This window comes from Pteropus medius, unplaced genomic scaffold, assembly GCF_902729225.1.
Source record: "Pteropus medius unplaced genomic scaffold, Ma_sr-lr_union100, whole genome shotgun sequence".
Classification (NCBI taxonomy): Eukaryota; Metazoa; Chordata; class Mammalia; order Chiroptera; family Pteropodidae; genus Pteropus; species Pteropus medius.
The window spans coordinates 4,233,528-4,247,697 of NW_024356336.1; the positions used below are offsets into that span (position 1 = coordinate 4,233,528).

The window sequence follows — 14,170 nt, forward strand, 5'->3', positions numbered from 1 at the left end:
ACAGAGAGGGGTTCCTATACAGAAGGGCAGGGGCCCCTGGCCAAGCACAGAGACCGGGTTCCCATGAACCCTACAGTGTGTTCTGTGGGACTACGCAGGACTCAAAGCCCCTTCTGACTGCGGAAGTGTATATAACAGACACCTTGTGCTCAAAACGATCACGGAAACCACTGGCATTGCCTCTGATTTCTGCATCTTCTGGCAGCAGCAGTGTAGCAACATGGCCAGGTGCAAACCCTCAGTGCCTGCCTGCCCACCCTCCACCTTGCAGAACAGGGGCGGCCCTGAGGCGGGGCCCCCAAAGAGTAGGCCTGTTAGACCAACTGAATGTTTCTCTTCAGCCACATAAAGAAACAGGACAGATTCTACTTTGTGTTTTGGGTACCTTTTGAGAAATACTACAGTTGTGTTGTGTTTGTCAAGTAAACAAATGTTTGTTTCCATCTCCCAACAGTACGGTTCTTCCGCCTGGCCCGTGCTGTGGCAGCACAGCTCTGTGCCAGGGCCAGCCCCTGTGGGCTCCTCACTTGCTGGCCAATTCGGCCTGGGAACACCATGGCTCCACCTCAGAACTTGCCCAGCTTTGGAAAATGAAACCAGCAATTTCAGCACATGTCAACTGAACTGATTCTAAGAGGAAGAGTAAGGTAAAAGCTATTTTGTTGCCAAGTTTTAAATATATCTATGAATGGTACATTTTTTTGCCATTAAAACGATAAACTGTAAACGTTTGAAAATAGTATTTTTGGTGTTCCTCTGTTCTCAAGGTTTAAGGCACTGCTTTGTGGGTCGGTACCATGATTACAGCATTGGTAGAGCATCCTAGGAGGTGCAGGGGCCAATTCTGAGAGACCGTCATGAACTGAAGGTCAGAAGGTGTGTCAGCAAAACCACCTCAGCTGGGTGAAGGGAACAGCCGAGAGCTGGGTTTGGACTCTGTGGGCCACAGCCTGTGAGGGAGGGTCCACAGGGACCCCAGGGGATGCAGGTCATCACATGGAGCTGAGAGGCAGAGTCTCTCGCCCCACCTCCAGGGACCAGATGTCACAGGGAACATTCTCCCTTGGTCCCCCTCATCCCCTGCGGCAGGCCCACTCAGAGCATGCGCTGTTGGCCTTCTCGGATGTGTAGCTCCTCACATATCACAAGACTTTCAGCCCACTCTTCACAGATCATCCCACACATGGACAGGAAGGTATCATCAGTATCACTGTCATCAGCCCCCTGTCACCACTGAGGACACTGAGCTTCAGAGAGAGTAGGTAACCTATCCCAGGTCACACAGCTTGGACATGGAGCTAGATCAAACCCAAGTCTTCCAAATAACAAATCTAGGGCTTTCTACCACACTACTCTTTTCTATAGTCATTTACATGAGGTGCCATAAAACCCAGTAAACACTAACCTAGGAGGAGTTTTACATTCACACTCTGATGACAAACTGTTCTGCTGCTCCCTGGTCCAAGGACTATTTTAATACCAGGACAGTAAAAGACTGATTTGGCAGAGGACAAAAGTCTCAGCAGACGAGGCTCTCCTTCTGAATCTTCCCATGCTGCCTTTTCTGGTACCCTGCCCTGCCCTCCCCACCGCGCCCAGGGGCTCTGAGGACTGACCCCCGAGGCCCCCGACAGAGGTGCTGGTGCCCATGCTCCTACCTGCCCAGTTGGAGGGGTGCGAGAAGGCCTTGCTACTCTGCACCACCTTCATGGCCTCCCCCAGAGCAGCACTGGTCTTCAGGCCATTCAGCAGGGACGAATAGAAGGCGTGGAGAAACGTCTTGGAAGCTGCCACTGACACAGGCCACAGAGATACGAGGACACACTGTGCACCAGCAGCCAGGAAGGCCCGCGTCAGCGCGATGACCCCGTCGGCTGTGACTTTGCTGTTGGACTCCTGAGAGGAGCCGAGGACCACCAGCTTCACGGGGAGCCGCAGGTCCAGGACGTCGGCAGCCGTGAGCAGCAGCTCCTGCAGGGGTGGGCAGTCCGAGATGCTCTCCCCGTCACTGGCGTCGTCCTGCACCCGCAGGGACTCGGGGATCGTGTAGGGGTGGCCGAAGGAGCTCTTGCTGCTGGCAGGGTTGCCGTCCACGCTGGGTGTGAGGACCAAGGCTGACAGTTTCCAAGAGATGTGGGTGGCGAAGTGGACACACTCGGCCTGGGTAAGGGCACTCATGACCCGCTCTTTGGTAGCCACACTGCCCACCAGGGGCTGGCAACCCAGCAGCTCGGACACCATGTAGGCTTCCTCCTCGGCTGATGGCATCGGCCCCCACAACCACCGGTCCATCACTGCTGACGGGAGCTTGGGGTTGCCAATGACAGCCGCCATGGACGTAGAGCTGGAGTAGCTGGGTGGGGTCTTCCTCAGGTGAGACTAGGAAGGAGAAACAAGCACACCACCGTCATACCGGCCAGGCTGCCTGGCCATGGCCCACAGAGCCGTGGGCTTCTCCGGAGCACAGGGCCAGCCAGCTCTTCTGTCAGGGCTGGGTCTAACTAGACTTCACCCGCTCTCCCAATAGCCTCGTTCACTCTAATTTTCAACACCTTTTGACACAGGTGCACGTCTTACTGAGAATCACACTTGTTATGACAAACTATTGAAAATAATCAGAACTGGATGGTAGGAAGGCCCTTCCTGTAAGTCAAGCCCCAGGAGGGCTGAGGGAGGGGGCATTGATGGGAGAGAACGTGTAGGAGGTGAGGGTCTGTGGTGCCTGCCTGTCCCTGTGTACCCCTAAATAAGGGGAACCCCATTCCTGATGGGTCAGGGCTTGGAGAGTGGCTTTAAAACGTGTAAAAAACAAGTCAACCTCAGGTGAGACAGGGTCAGTTTAAGCCCTTTAGAGCAGCGATCCCCAAGAGAAATGCCTGGTGGGTGTCTGTCAGGAAACAGGACCTTCCATCCCCTCATGACACTGACAAACAGCCAGCTCACTGTTGTCACCAACATGAAGCTCTTTCAATGTGGGCAATCTCTGATCCCAGGGTGCTCCTGGCAGAAGGTGTGGTGAGCTGGCACCCTGTGCGGAAGTGTCCAGCCAGGCCATCTGGGATTCAGTCAACCAAGGGCATAAGAAAAACTTGGAGAAAATAATTTCTTTCACTTTGAACTGACTGTCCCATGAGAAAGGTACAATTCAGCAAAAAAAAAAAAAAAAAAGTCAGAACTAAGACCTCCAAAACCCCTTGGGGCAAGGGGTTTTGCCCCATGACCTGGTTTGCACCATGCTAATAACCAAGGTCAACAGAGGCCAAGGCAGGTTCCATGGGAACCATCCCTACCCCGGGGCCTGGGGTCTGGGTTCCTAATCCCGCCCACAGGGAGGAGGTCTGTCTGACCAAGCCCCGCCTGGTGGTCTGAGGGGCTCTGAGAGCAGCTGGCAGCTGGAGGAGATTTTCAAGTGAGAAGCTGGAGCAGTTCAGATCTTGGTGGTGAAAACAGTCCTGCAGCTGGAACGGGGACGGCTGCAGGGCCGGGTGGGTAGGGAGCATCGGGACTGCGAAGGGCCAGAAGGAAGCCAGGGTTTCAGGTCTCTGAGTTGAAGAAGAGGAGGATTCGAGGTTGATTCGAAAAGCTCTCTAATCACTGGGCAGGGCCAAGGGTGGCTGTGGAGTAAGACCCGTGACTCTGTAGATGGCCCACTGTCGCCTCTTGATCTTCCCAGATGTTTCTTCCCAAAATGATTTTTTTTTTTTGCTCAATGAGACCTAAGTTTTTGCCTGTCCTTTGAAAGCCACCTCTTGTTTTCAGTTATTTTGTTAGCCTCTGGGATTCTTTCCCATTGACACTAATTTTATTTGTCTGCCATCCCTGCCTATGGCCCCCTCCACTGGGTAAACTCGACACCCAGTCAGAAGTCAGCTTAGGGCGGGGTGAGTGTGGCACTGGCTGTGCCCAAGCGCCTTACTGGGAGTCCTGCGTGACAGTAGGTAACCAGCTTCCTCAGATACTCGGCCTGGGCCTCAAGCCTGACTTAGTGCCTTCCTAGTTCACAACCTTGATGTCACAGAAAAGAAATTTAGAGAAAAATGACCTAATTTGTGGCTTCCTGAGGTAGCAAAGAGCCATGAGGGGTCAGGAGGGCTGTGCCCCTGCCTTCAGACACATCTACTCTAAAATCATCCTACCCCACTGCAAGCTATACAATTAACAGTTTGAAGAGATCACATTTTATCACTTTGGAGCCCAGTCTGGCCAGAGACCATTCCTTGAGGAGCAGAGGGTGCAGCACCCACAGGTCTTCTGTGAGCCTTACCTTGGACTGCAGGCCGAGGGTACGGATGGAAGGGACAGCGATGAGGGCAAAACGCTCGTACAGATACTCGTTGGAGGAGCTTCCCTTCAGGAGGGCGAAAGGGATGAGGTAGAGCTCCCCCTCCAGAACCAGGACCAGCTGCCGGTGCCGGCCCACAGGGCCGCTGGAGTGCATCAGCCCCTGCAGAGCAAGCACAGAGGCTGACACAGGGCCTGGCAGGGTGGGCTCGTGCACACTGGGCCAACCCTAAGCAGGGAACTGAAATATGCCCAGAAAGACCAAGCACATCCAAAGGGCCCATGAGGGAACGTGGGTGAAGGGTTGGGCACTGCCCACAGGAGCATCACCAAGTGGGGGCTTCCTCCAGCCTCGCAGACCCTGAGAAGGTTAGAGGACTGTCTCTTCAAGGGGATGTTGCATTGGCACAGGGACCCTAAGGCAGTTTAGAAATGACTCCTCTCAAAACAGGCAGTGAGGGAGTTACAGTCGCATTCTCTGAGTTCCTGTGTCTCTGTCAACGCCACCCGAATGGCCTCCCAGAACCGTGACCTAGCTGCCACCAGCATCGCCGCCATCCATAAAGGAGCCAAATCCAGCAGGGGCACCACCCAGAGCCCCATGGGCAAGAGGTTACAGCAAGAACTGATGACCCTCATGATGTCTGGTGACAAAGGAATTTCTGCCTTCCCTGAATCAGACAACTTTTTCAGATGGGTGGGGACCATCCATGGAGCAGCTGGCACAATATGTGAAGACCTACGGTATGAGCCCTCCCCAGTGGCTACCCTTACAATGCGCCCACACCCTGCTACCACCCCACTGTGGACACCCAGGGTAACATCTGCCTGGACATCCCGAAGGACAAACGGTCTGCCTAGTACGACGTCAGGACCATTCTGCTCTCCATCCAGAGCCTATGAGAACCCAACATCGACAGCCCGTTAACACACTACAGCCGATCTCTGGAAAAACCCCACAGCCTTTAAGAAGTATCTGCAAGAAACCTACGCACAGCAGGTCTCCAGCCAAGAGCCCCAACCCAGGCTGTCCAGCCTCTCCCCTTGTGCAGTCTTTTTATTTTTCTCTTTGATGGTCTGTCCTTTCCTTGATTTCTCTATAGGACTCTGTCTCTTCAGCAATGGTATCATACTTGTTTTATTTATTTTTAAATTTAGTCTCTGGTTGAGCCCCTGTGATGAATATATTAAATAAATATATTTTGGGTTTTAAAGAAAATAGGCAGTAAGAATTCAACCAGTGTGAGACGTGCCATCCATTTCAGTGGACAAGAGGCAGAAAAGCAAAGTGCAGATGGAAGTCTTGGGAACTACAATAACATCTTCTAGAGAAGGATCTTTCATGACCTCTGGGCCTCTGTGCTCCTCCTCTGAGGAACAGACAGCCTGTTGGCTCGGGGCTCTGCAGTGCTGTCCCTACTGGCTCCCCCGAGGCTGTCAGGGGATCTAATGCTGATGTGACCTCCATCACTCCTGATGGCCCAGCACGAGGCCCTGAGAAAGGGGTGCACACAGACCCATGGCAGACAGACAGATACCCACTCATTCCCGTTCTCTATGGACACGTTTCTTCTCAAAATAATTGCTGACAGAGACCAAGGCCATATAAATCTTGATAAAATTAGAAGGAATAATTGAGAACACTGGACTGGACAGTCTGAGCGTGAATAAAGAGATAAGTGGAAGCTGCTGTGCATGCTCAGGGAGACGCTGGCTGGAGCTGGCCGGGAAGCATGTCCCAGGGCTGACAGACCAAGTGCGAGCACCATGCCCGGGGGGCCGGCCCAGCCCTGAGCCTCGGGGCCAGCACTGGCTGTGGGGGAGTCACAGCGAAGCTCCCTTCACCCTCGCCCTGTCTGCCAACCAAGCGGAGCACCCACCAGGGTGCTGCCATGATCCAGAAGAGTGAATATGCACGCCTCATCTGGCTGACATACCGCTGTGGGCACTTGGCTGAGGGTGGCAGAAGACACTCAGCTAACACGAAGTGACACGTGCCTGGCAGGACATTCAGCGTGTCTAAACCCCCTGTGGTTTTTTTTCTTTTTTAAAAATTCTAGATCATCTAAACAAAGTAGAAATAAAAATTATCAGGCTAATTTGCTTCTTGCTTGCTTTAAGAGCTATGTTCTAAGAAATGACAGAACAATTACTGTAGGGCCCAGGAAGGAAGAAGTGGGGTGTGTCACAGCACCCCTGATGCTATCCATGATGAACTTCCAGGTTGGCACAAGGAGATGGGGATGGATGGGCACCCCCAGCACTGCTCCACACCATCTGTCAGCTCCTGGGCCTGTGTCCCCACCACAGGCCACACTGAGCTACCTGCCTGCTATAGTGTACCTAGTGGACTGGAAGTTGGGTTGGAACAGCTGGACTGATAGTGCTCTGACCTCAGTGATGGGTCAGCAACTGTGACAGTGATAACCATTTGCTGCTCAGTGAGAGCCCTACCCTACTGCCCTACTGTAGGCAATGTAGGGGCTCAGGCCACCTGCCACGAGCAACACCAAACCTATCCTCGGCTGCTGTAGGGGTCATCAGATGTTGTTAGATGAGATGTCAGCCCCATCCTTACAGGTCTTCCCTGGACTCTTGTTGCCCAAACCCCCGTAAGTCTCTATCAGGTGTCATCCCACAGGCCACTGACTTCACCAAGACACACACACACTGTTGGACAAGTCCCCAGTCATGACAGCACCCCTTCATGTGACCTGAAGGCGAATCAAGGAGTGCTGGGTAGAGTAAGAGGCGAAACACTGAGGCTAGCAGGCTGATCACAGGGGAGGGGGCTGTGCATGGTAATTCGGATATGGAGCCGCACACCAGGAGAAGGGGAATAGGACACTTGCCAGGACTTGGTGAAGACTGAGCTAATGGTGAGGAAAGTGAAGTCTCTGAAATTCTAGCCTGGGAGACTGAGAGACTTTTCTCTGAACTGCGTATCCCAATTCATAGATCTGGGTCCTCCCAGGACAGGGCCGTTGGCTGGTACTGAGCTGGCACATGTGTCCAGCCCCAGGCAAGGGTCTTGAATGGGACCCCAGTACGGGCAGCATGTCAGGAGGCAGGAGACAGCAGCACAGGCTTGTGGGCAGACGGGTCACACAACAGAATGACAGCTCCAGTTAAAAGGCAGTGGGAAAACTGATTGACCGTGTTAGAAAAGATGCCCTGGAAACTGTCTTTGAATTCTGCCTCCAGGATACACGAGCATTGTCCTTGTACAGAAAGAGTAGCTACAATCCAATGTGAACTTGAAAACAGAAAATAAAGTGATGTCCCTCTCCAAATTTATATCATCTGTTGGATGAAAAAGGAGAGATGATCAAGGAAATGCTCTCTGCGCCTCTCTGTACGTCAGTCTAGAAGGGTATCTGCTGGCTTCTTAAGTCCCGGGTTCGGAAGACGAAAATGCTCAGCAGCAGCCCTACAACTGCAACTGGGTCCAACGAACTCCAGCGCAGACCAGACTTTCTGACCTCTGAAGTTTGTAGAAAGGGATCTTTTGAAGTAGAACAAGACAAGAAGGGCAAGTGCACTACAATCTGTCTATTCCCTCAGGGAGTGTCCCTTCACTGACACCAATGAGCCGGGACCCTGCGGGTCGCAGTGTGAGTCCAGGTGGCAAACAGTGCTGGAGATCCGATTGTGGGCCAGACCTGCGGATGGAAAAGAGAGGGACGAGTGCCCAGCAGGCAGGTGCTGCAATAAGCAGACAGATGCAGCTAAGGCCCAGTCTTTGCAGAGGGAGCGGGTTGTTCCTTTACATGGGGTCGGAGGTGGGCACTCTGGAGGTGGCTCTGGGAGGCTGTTACCTGTTTATAGCCTCAGCTTCTGATGCCCTGTCAACACCTGTCCTGCGATACACTGGATTCCTGCAGCCAATTCTGTCAAGTGAGCAGGCACTGAGCTTTCGCAGTGGAGGGATGAGGAGCTGCAGTGGGGAGGGAATCTCCTGCCTGCAGCCTAGGTTGGTGCTGTGTGTGTGAGGACATCCAGGGAAGCCCGGAACATGGTCCTTCTTTGACCATGCAGTCTTCACCTGGCAATATCCTTCCCACAGCTCTGTCTACACAGACACCAGGGCCCATGCAACCTGTGTACTCCACACGTCTGTCCTCACAGGTGCCCAGACTCCCACTGTACACCCTAGCTCATCACCAGCTCTCCTACCTCCACTCAGAGGGTGGCCTGTGGCTTGTCCAGCAATTCTAGACTGGTTCCAGGCTGGCCAAACCAGCAACGTCTCTGCTATCCGGTGGGCTGAACCATGAACCATACCTTCTCCAGTGTTTGTTCTTTCTAGGGTATGCTGCCTCAGCCCGAGAGAAGCAAATCAAGTTTCTTAGATCTTATAGTTACTCTTTTACCACAGGGAATAAGTCTTTATATTGAACTTCCCCTGGTTAATCTACTGTGTGGTTTCTATCTCCTGACTGGGCCCAGACTGTCTCGCTGGGCTTGGAAAGAAGAAAAGGCTTGTCAGTGACCAGGAAGGGAAAGCACATTCTGGGGAGGCCTTTGTCATGGGATCTGGGTCAGTCTGCTATGTGGGGGGTTCTGGGTGACCTGGAATTACTATATTATGGGGTGTGCAGTAAGAGTGGGGGGTGATGTGGTTCTGAGCACTTCGACAAGACACTCAACTCCCTGAGCCTCAGTTTCCAAACCCTCAAAACAGTGCTTATGTCCACTGCCTCACAGGCCTGTGGGACAAAGCCAGCTGCAGCAGGGTGTGGGGCGCTGTGCCTGGCACTCAGTGGGTACACGGTACATATTGGTTAAATATAATTCACAACTGTCTTCAGGTGCTTGAAATAAGTTGAACACAGTCCCTATTATTTATACTATTCTTTCCTCTGGGCCTCAGTTTTCCAGAACAACTCATTCCCTTTCCCTCTGGTGTTTATAAACAATCATGTAGCTAAAACATGTAAAAGGCCTCTCTGGAGGATCCGGCTCCAAATTTTAACCCAGGGACTAACAGAGACCAATGTCACCACGATCCTTCTCATCTTCAGACACCATCACCCACGGCTATTCCTGAGTGTCCACAACACCTGACACCTATGAAATTCGCTGCCAGGCAGGTGCCCTGAAGTCAAATGTCTGAGTCTGTGGTTCTCCCAGGCAGCTCCTATGGGTCTGAAATGTCACATGGATGGTGAATTCTGATTTAATCACCATTTTGGTCAGTGAGGATCTCTTATTCACACTCATGGTGATCAGGGGTCCTGAACTGTTTAGAAAGCCCTGATATAAAATGGCATGTCACATGTGTCCTGACTTCTGGCTTAAGAACCACATGCTCTATGTGCATCACCAGGGTTCAAAGGATTAGCCCACAATCTCCTCAGGTGGGGAGTTTTGTTTTCACAAGAGGACACGGGAGGCCTCTCAGAGTGTCACAGCATCACAGGCCAGAGGAATGAACATCCCTGATCGTTGTGGGGAAGGGAAAGAAAACTCCTGGGTCGGTGAGCTTTCAGGCAGATTAGATTTGGGATGAAATGGACTGTCTATAACAAAGATTCAAGAAGCAAAAAACTTCCAGCACTCTGGATAACCCAGAACTGTGTACAGGGCTAAAGGATTTTTTCCTGACTCAAAAGGATTTTTTTCTGACTCATATTTTTGATTGAGTGAATTGATCGAACAGAACCTTTTAAGGTAGAAGAAACCTTTCTGCGATGCTTCTGAGGAATCTTGGCATCATGGATAGATGTTTACAATTTCAACAAATATCACATATATAGTTGCACCCCCTTATCTGTGGGGGATATATTCCAAGACCCCCAATGGACGCCTGAAACCATGAATAGTACTGAACTCTATATATACTATGTTTTTCCTATACATACAAACCTCTGATTAAGTTTAGTTTATAAATTAGGCACAGTAAGAGATTAACAACAATAACTGATGATAAAATAGAACAATTAAAACAATATACTATAATAAAGGTTACGTGAATGGCTTTGGGGCCATTATTAAGTAAAAGAAGGGTCACCTGAACACAAGCACTGCGATATCTCAACAATCGAACTGATAACCGAGGTGGCTACTGGGTGACTACCGGGCGGGAGTGTATACCGAGTGGAGACGCTGGACAATGGGAGGGACAGCGAGAGATTTCATCATGCTACTCAGAGTGGCACACAATTTAAAACTTACGAATTGTTTATTGCTGGAATTTCTGGACTGCTGTTGACAGCAGCTAACTAAAACTGCAGAAAGTGAGACCACAGACACCAGGGTACTACTGATCAGTTGGAAATAACCCTCAAACCATGACTAAAATCTACAAAGACTGTAGACACTATATTTTTACCAGAAATGAAAAAGTAAAAATTCAACCCACTCAACTGTATTCTTTGGCTAAACAAGCAACAAACTACTGGTTTGCCTGAAGAATCTAAGAAGGAGAGGGGTGAGGAATTTGGGTGCTGGCAAAACATGACCATGCAAAAACATGGCCAGCAAGTGCCAGAGCGGTCTGCCTCCAAATCAGCCTGTGTGAGTAGGGGCCCTCTCCGTCTTGGCTGATCTCATCAAAATGAGCCCACGTTTCCTCAGCGGCAGGGGCGCCTCAGCTTACCCGGAACCTGCCAGAGTAAAGCTGAGATGGCTGCCGTTGAACATCAGCTTGAACAGAGCCAGAACCCAGATGACTCCCACCCAATAGCACTGACCCAGGTGAGAACACTGCTTACCTCGAGGGAACTCACTGATTAGTCTGGGTGGTCCCACCATCGGTTTCAGTGATACAGACAGCTTGCAAGTAATTGCCTCCATTTTTCCTTCTCTTAATCAGTTGTGGAAATGCTTGCTGTCCTTGGGTAACATTTGTCCTCATTTGAATATTACTACAGATGTCTCAATCAGAAATCAATTAGACAGCCTGGCGGTGGGGCTCCCAGCCCCAAGCATGCTAGTCTCAAGGGCTTCATCCTCCACTCCACACTGTGGCGTCGAGGTCTGGTTGTTTCTGTGGACAAACATTTCCCGGCTGTCTCCAAACCCTCCAATCTATTTAGAAAACAGGCACCTGCATGGTCAGTCTCATCTCTCAGGGCATCTGTTCTAGGATAAGCTGTTTTTTTACATTACTTGATTTGCTAGAGCCCTTTTCCTAGAGAGTAGTTACAGTAATGACCCAGCCAAAGCCCAGCTCTCCTCACGCCTGAACCCTTGGGAGAGCCAGACCCCTGCTTCACGTGCTTAGATGAGAGGTCTTGGGCGAATTCCTGGAGCTCCAGCATTTACAAGTCAGTTTACCAACGTAAACAGCAAGTTTTCAGTAAGTTGCTTGAATGGGTGAGCTCATTAATCAAGAGCAGAGGCGGATGGATGAGCCCTACTGCTCTTTCTGATCAAAGTCATGCGCTCTTGCTATCTTTCCTGTAACACTGGTTTTTAAGACTAAAAATATAGGAAATAGTGAATTGAAATAAACGGAAATAATAATGAGGGTGACAGAGACTAGAAGTCCAAACTCCAAGGATCTTAAAGTCCCCAAATCTGGACCTTTAAGGAGTAATTTGACCAAATCCTAAGGAATTTCCTATTCTAAATTTAGTTCCTTGATTACAGCAGTTCCTCACTTTAGATGAAGCTGAAGGGGTGATTTGAGACCTGACTGAATGAGCAGCTTCACCTGGAGCGGCCCTGTGGGCCCTCATCACATCACATAACACCCCTATCGACGTGTGCTTCTGAGTACTCCCATTGCGAGAACAAGACTGGTCCAGGATCTGACCTTTCACACAAGCAGGGAAGTCCAGGCTCAGAAGCATGTGTTACTATCTTTCACTCTAATTTGATTAAAAACAAATGTCACAGACATGAACAGGATCCCAGTCCCTTTCACACTAAACACTTGCAACTTCTCTTTAGTGACATTTTCCCCTTTGGGTACCAGATAGGATTTGACTTAATGTTTGATGATGGTTCATGTGCAGATATAACTGGGCCCTCCTCAAAGAAAACTAGACATGCTCACTCCATCATGACAGCAAAGGACAGTGTGGTTCCAGGAAAGAGGCGCAGCAGCATTTCCCTTAAGCCAAATTAAATCAAATGCCGGTGCAAGCCTACGGAAAGATATTATTCTGTTCCACTTTTCATACTGTCTGACCTAGTCCCCTAGCAACGGGACTGCGGCTAAACAAAGGCAGTTGTTCAAATAATTATAAGCCCTATGTGAAGAGGCTAATCGTTTTAGTCTTGAAGTGTGAGTGATTCATAATCTTGGACTTTTGGTTTTGACTTGTATTTTCATTGAAAATGTGGAGAAGGATCTGGCTTTGTCTGGCAGCTGACAGCGTTCGAGTGGGCTGACGGTGTCGTGTTGCCCTCTAGTGGCCCCCAGAGCAAGTGGGTGTTCCTGCCTTGGGAAGCGGGAGGGCGGTCCAGGCCTCCTCCATCTAGGTGGGCAGCCCCACTGAAGAGGAGCTACTGGACCTCCCGGAGCTCCATGAGGCCCATGGGCCTCTGGCTCTGGCCCACCCAGCCCACCTGAGCAGTCTGTGAGCATCAGACGTGGGTCCATAGCCCACTTTTCAGCAAACTCCCCTGTCGAGGACAGTGTGTGCTAGTACCTGTCAATAGATTCAAATGACTGGATGAAACTGGGGGTGGAAGGGACTCCTGATTAGAGTCCATCTTTTCAGCTACGTGTTTTTACTGAAATACAGTGGATCACTTTAGTAGCCAAGGAAAAGCTCTGCTTACTCTGATCATTTACTTTAATGGCCTTCAAAAGGTTTTACCCTGTGTTTCATTTGAGGCTGCCAAATTCCTTCACTGTATTCAAACACCTCGGTCACAAAAGAGAATAACTGTAAATATCAGGAACTAAGGATATGTTTTCAAACTAAATGCCGGATTATTCTGCATCCCAAAGGTGAGTGCAGGGGCTCCGTCAAAATGAGAGGGGCTGGAGGATCAGTGCGAAATGCAGAGGCCAGGGCAAAAGCGGGGAACTGGTAGTAAGTCACCAAAATGGTGTGCTTGATGGTTGATGGCAGTAAAGAAAATATGAAAAGTCAGCCTAAGGGTGTGGGTGTGTCTCTCTTCCCTGAGGTATGCCACATAAACCGGGCGAAGCTATGATGGCATCTGAGATGCTCTGAGTATTCTCTGCAGTCTCGGTCCTCTCAGTCAAAGGACACTGGGGGGATCATAATTCTAAAGAGGAAAGGACGGCTGAGTGTGTTGCAGGAAAGGAGAGGACAGGGCTGGGCCACTGTGCTGATGTGAATGGAGGCTCTGGGTAAGGGAGGCCCAGCTCTCAGAGGCGGTATCGGCACGGCGGCCAGCACACACCAGGTGCATGCTCGCTGCTGCTGCTGCCCTACGCGATGTTCACATTCACCCAATCCCATCCCTGCTCTAATCTGATACATTCGGTGGCATCATCCTTATTTTCTAATGAAGACAGAGGCATTCAAGGAGGAGAAGCAGCTTGGCCAAGGTCACCTAGCCAAGAAAGGGCAGTGCCAGGCATGAGTCCAGCCTGCAGCCTCCCAAAGGCTCTATGCTTTCCCCGCCCCTGTCTCCCCAAGCGAGGGAAGTCCAGAGGGCTCTGGCAGGCAATGCAGCCTCCTAAATAACATCAGGCAACTTTTGAGACACATCCTTGAATGGCCAGGAAGGGAATTCACAGTAACAAGGCATCACTGTCAAGGTAATGGTTCCCTGGGGATGTGCTTAACCTGTCAGCTGGCTGAAGTAGAAGAAAGCTACGTGGGGTCACTCCAACTTCTGCGACACAAATCACCTACCTGGCTGCAGAGAGCTACTAGGAGGGACATTCAGGCTCAGACCTGCAGAGACAGCTTGCAGAGCCAATCACTTACAGCCCTCCTCTCCTGATAGCCGGCCC

General features: G+C 50.8%; 1 protein-coding gene and 1 pseudogene across 1 annotated transcript in view; one reads left to right on the forward strand and one right to left on the reverse strand.

Moving 5' to 3' along the window:
• TTC28 (tetratricopeptide repeat domain 28) overlaps window positions 1–14,170 on the reverse strand; it is a 630,275-nt gene that overhangs the window by 15,412 nt on the left and 600,693 nt on the right. The window contains 2 exon segments of the mRNA XM_039861871.1: window positions 1,659–2,379; window positions 4,265–4,444. Of these exon segments, the coding sequence (XP_039717805.1) occupies window positions 1,659–2,379; window positions 4,265–4,444 (901 nt within the window).
• On the forward strand, window positions 4,439–5,513 carry LOC120601948 (ubiquitin-conjugating enzyme E2 C-like; annotated as a pseudogene).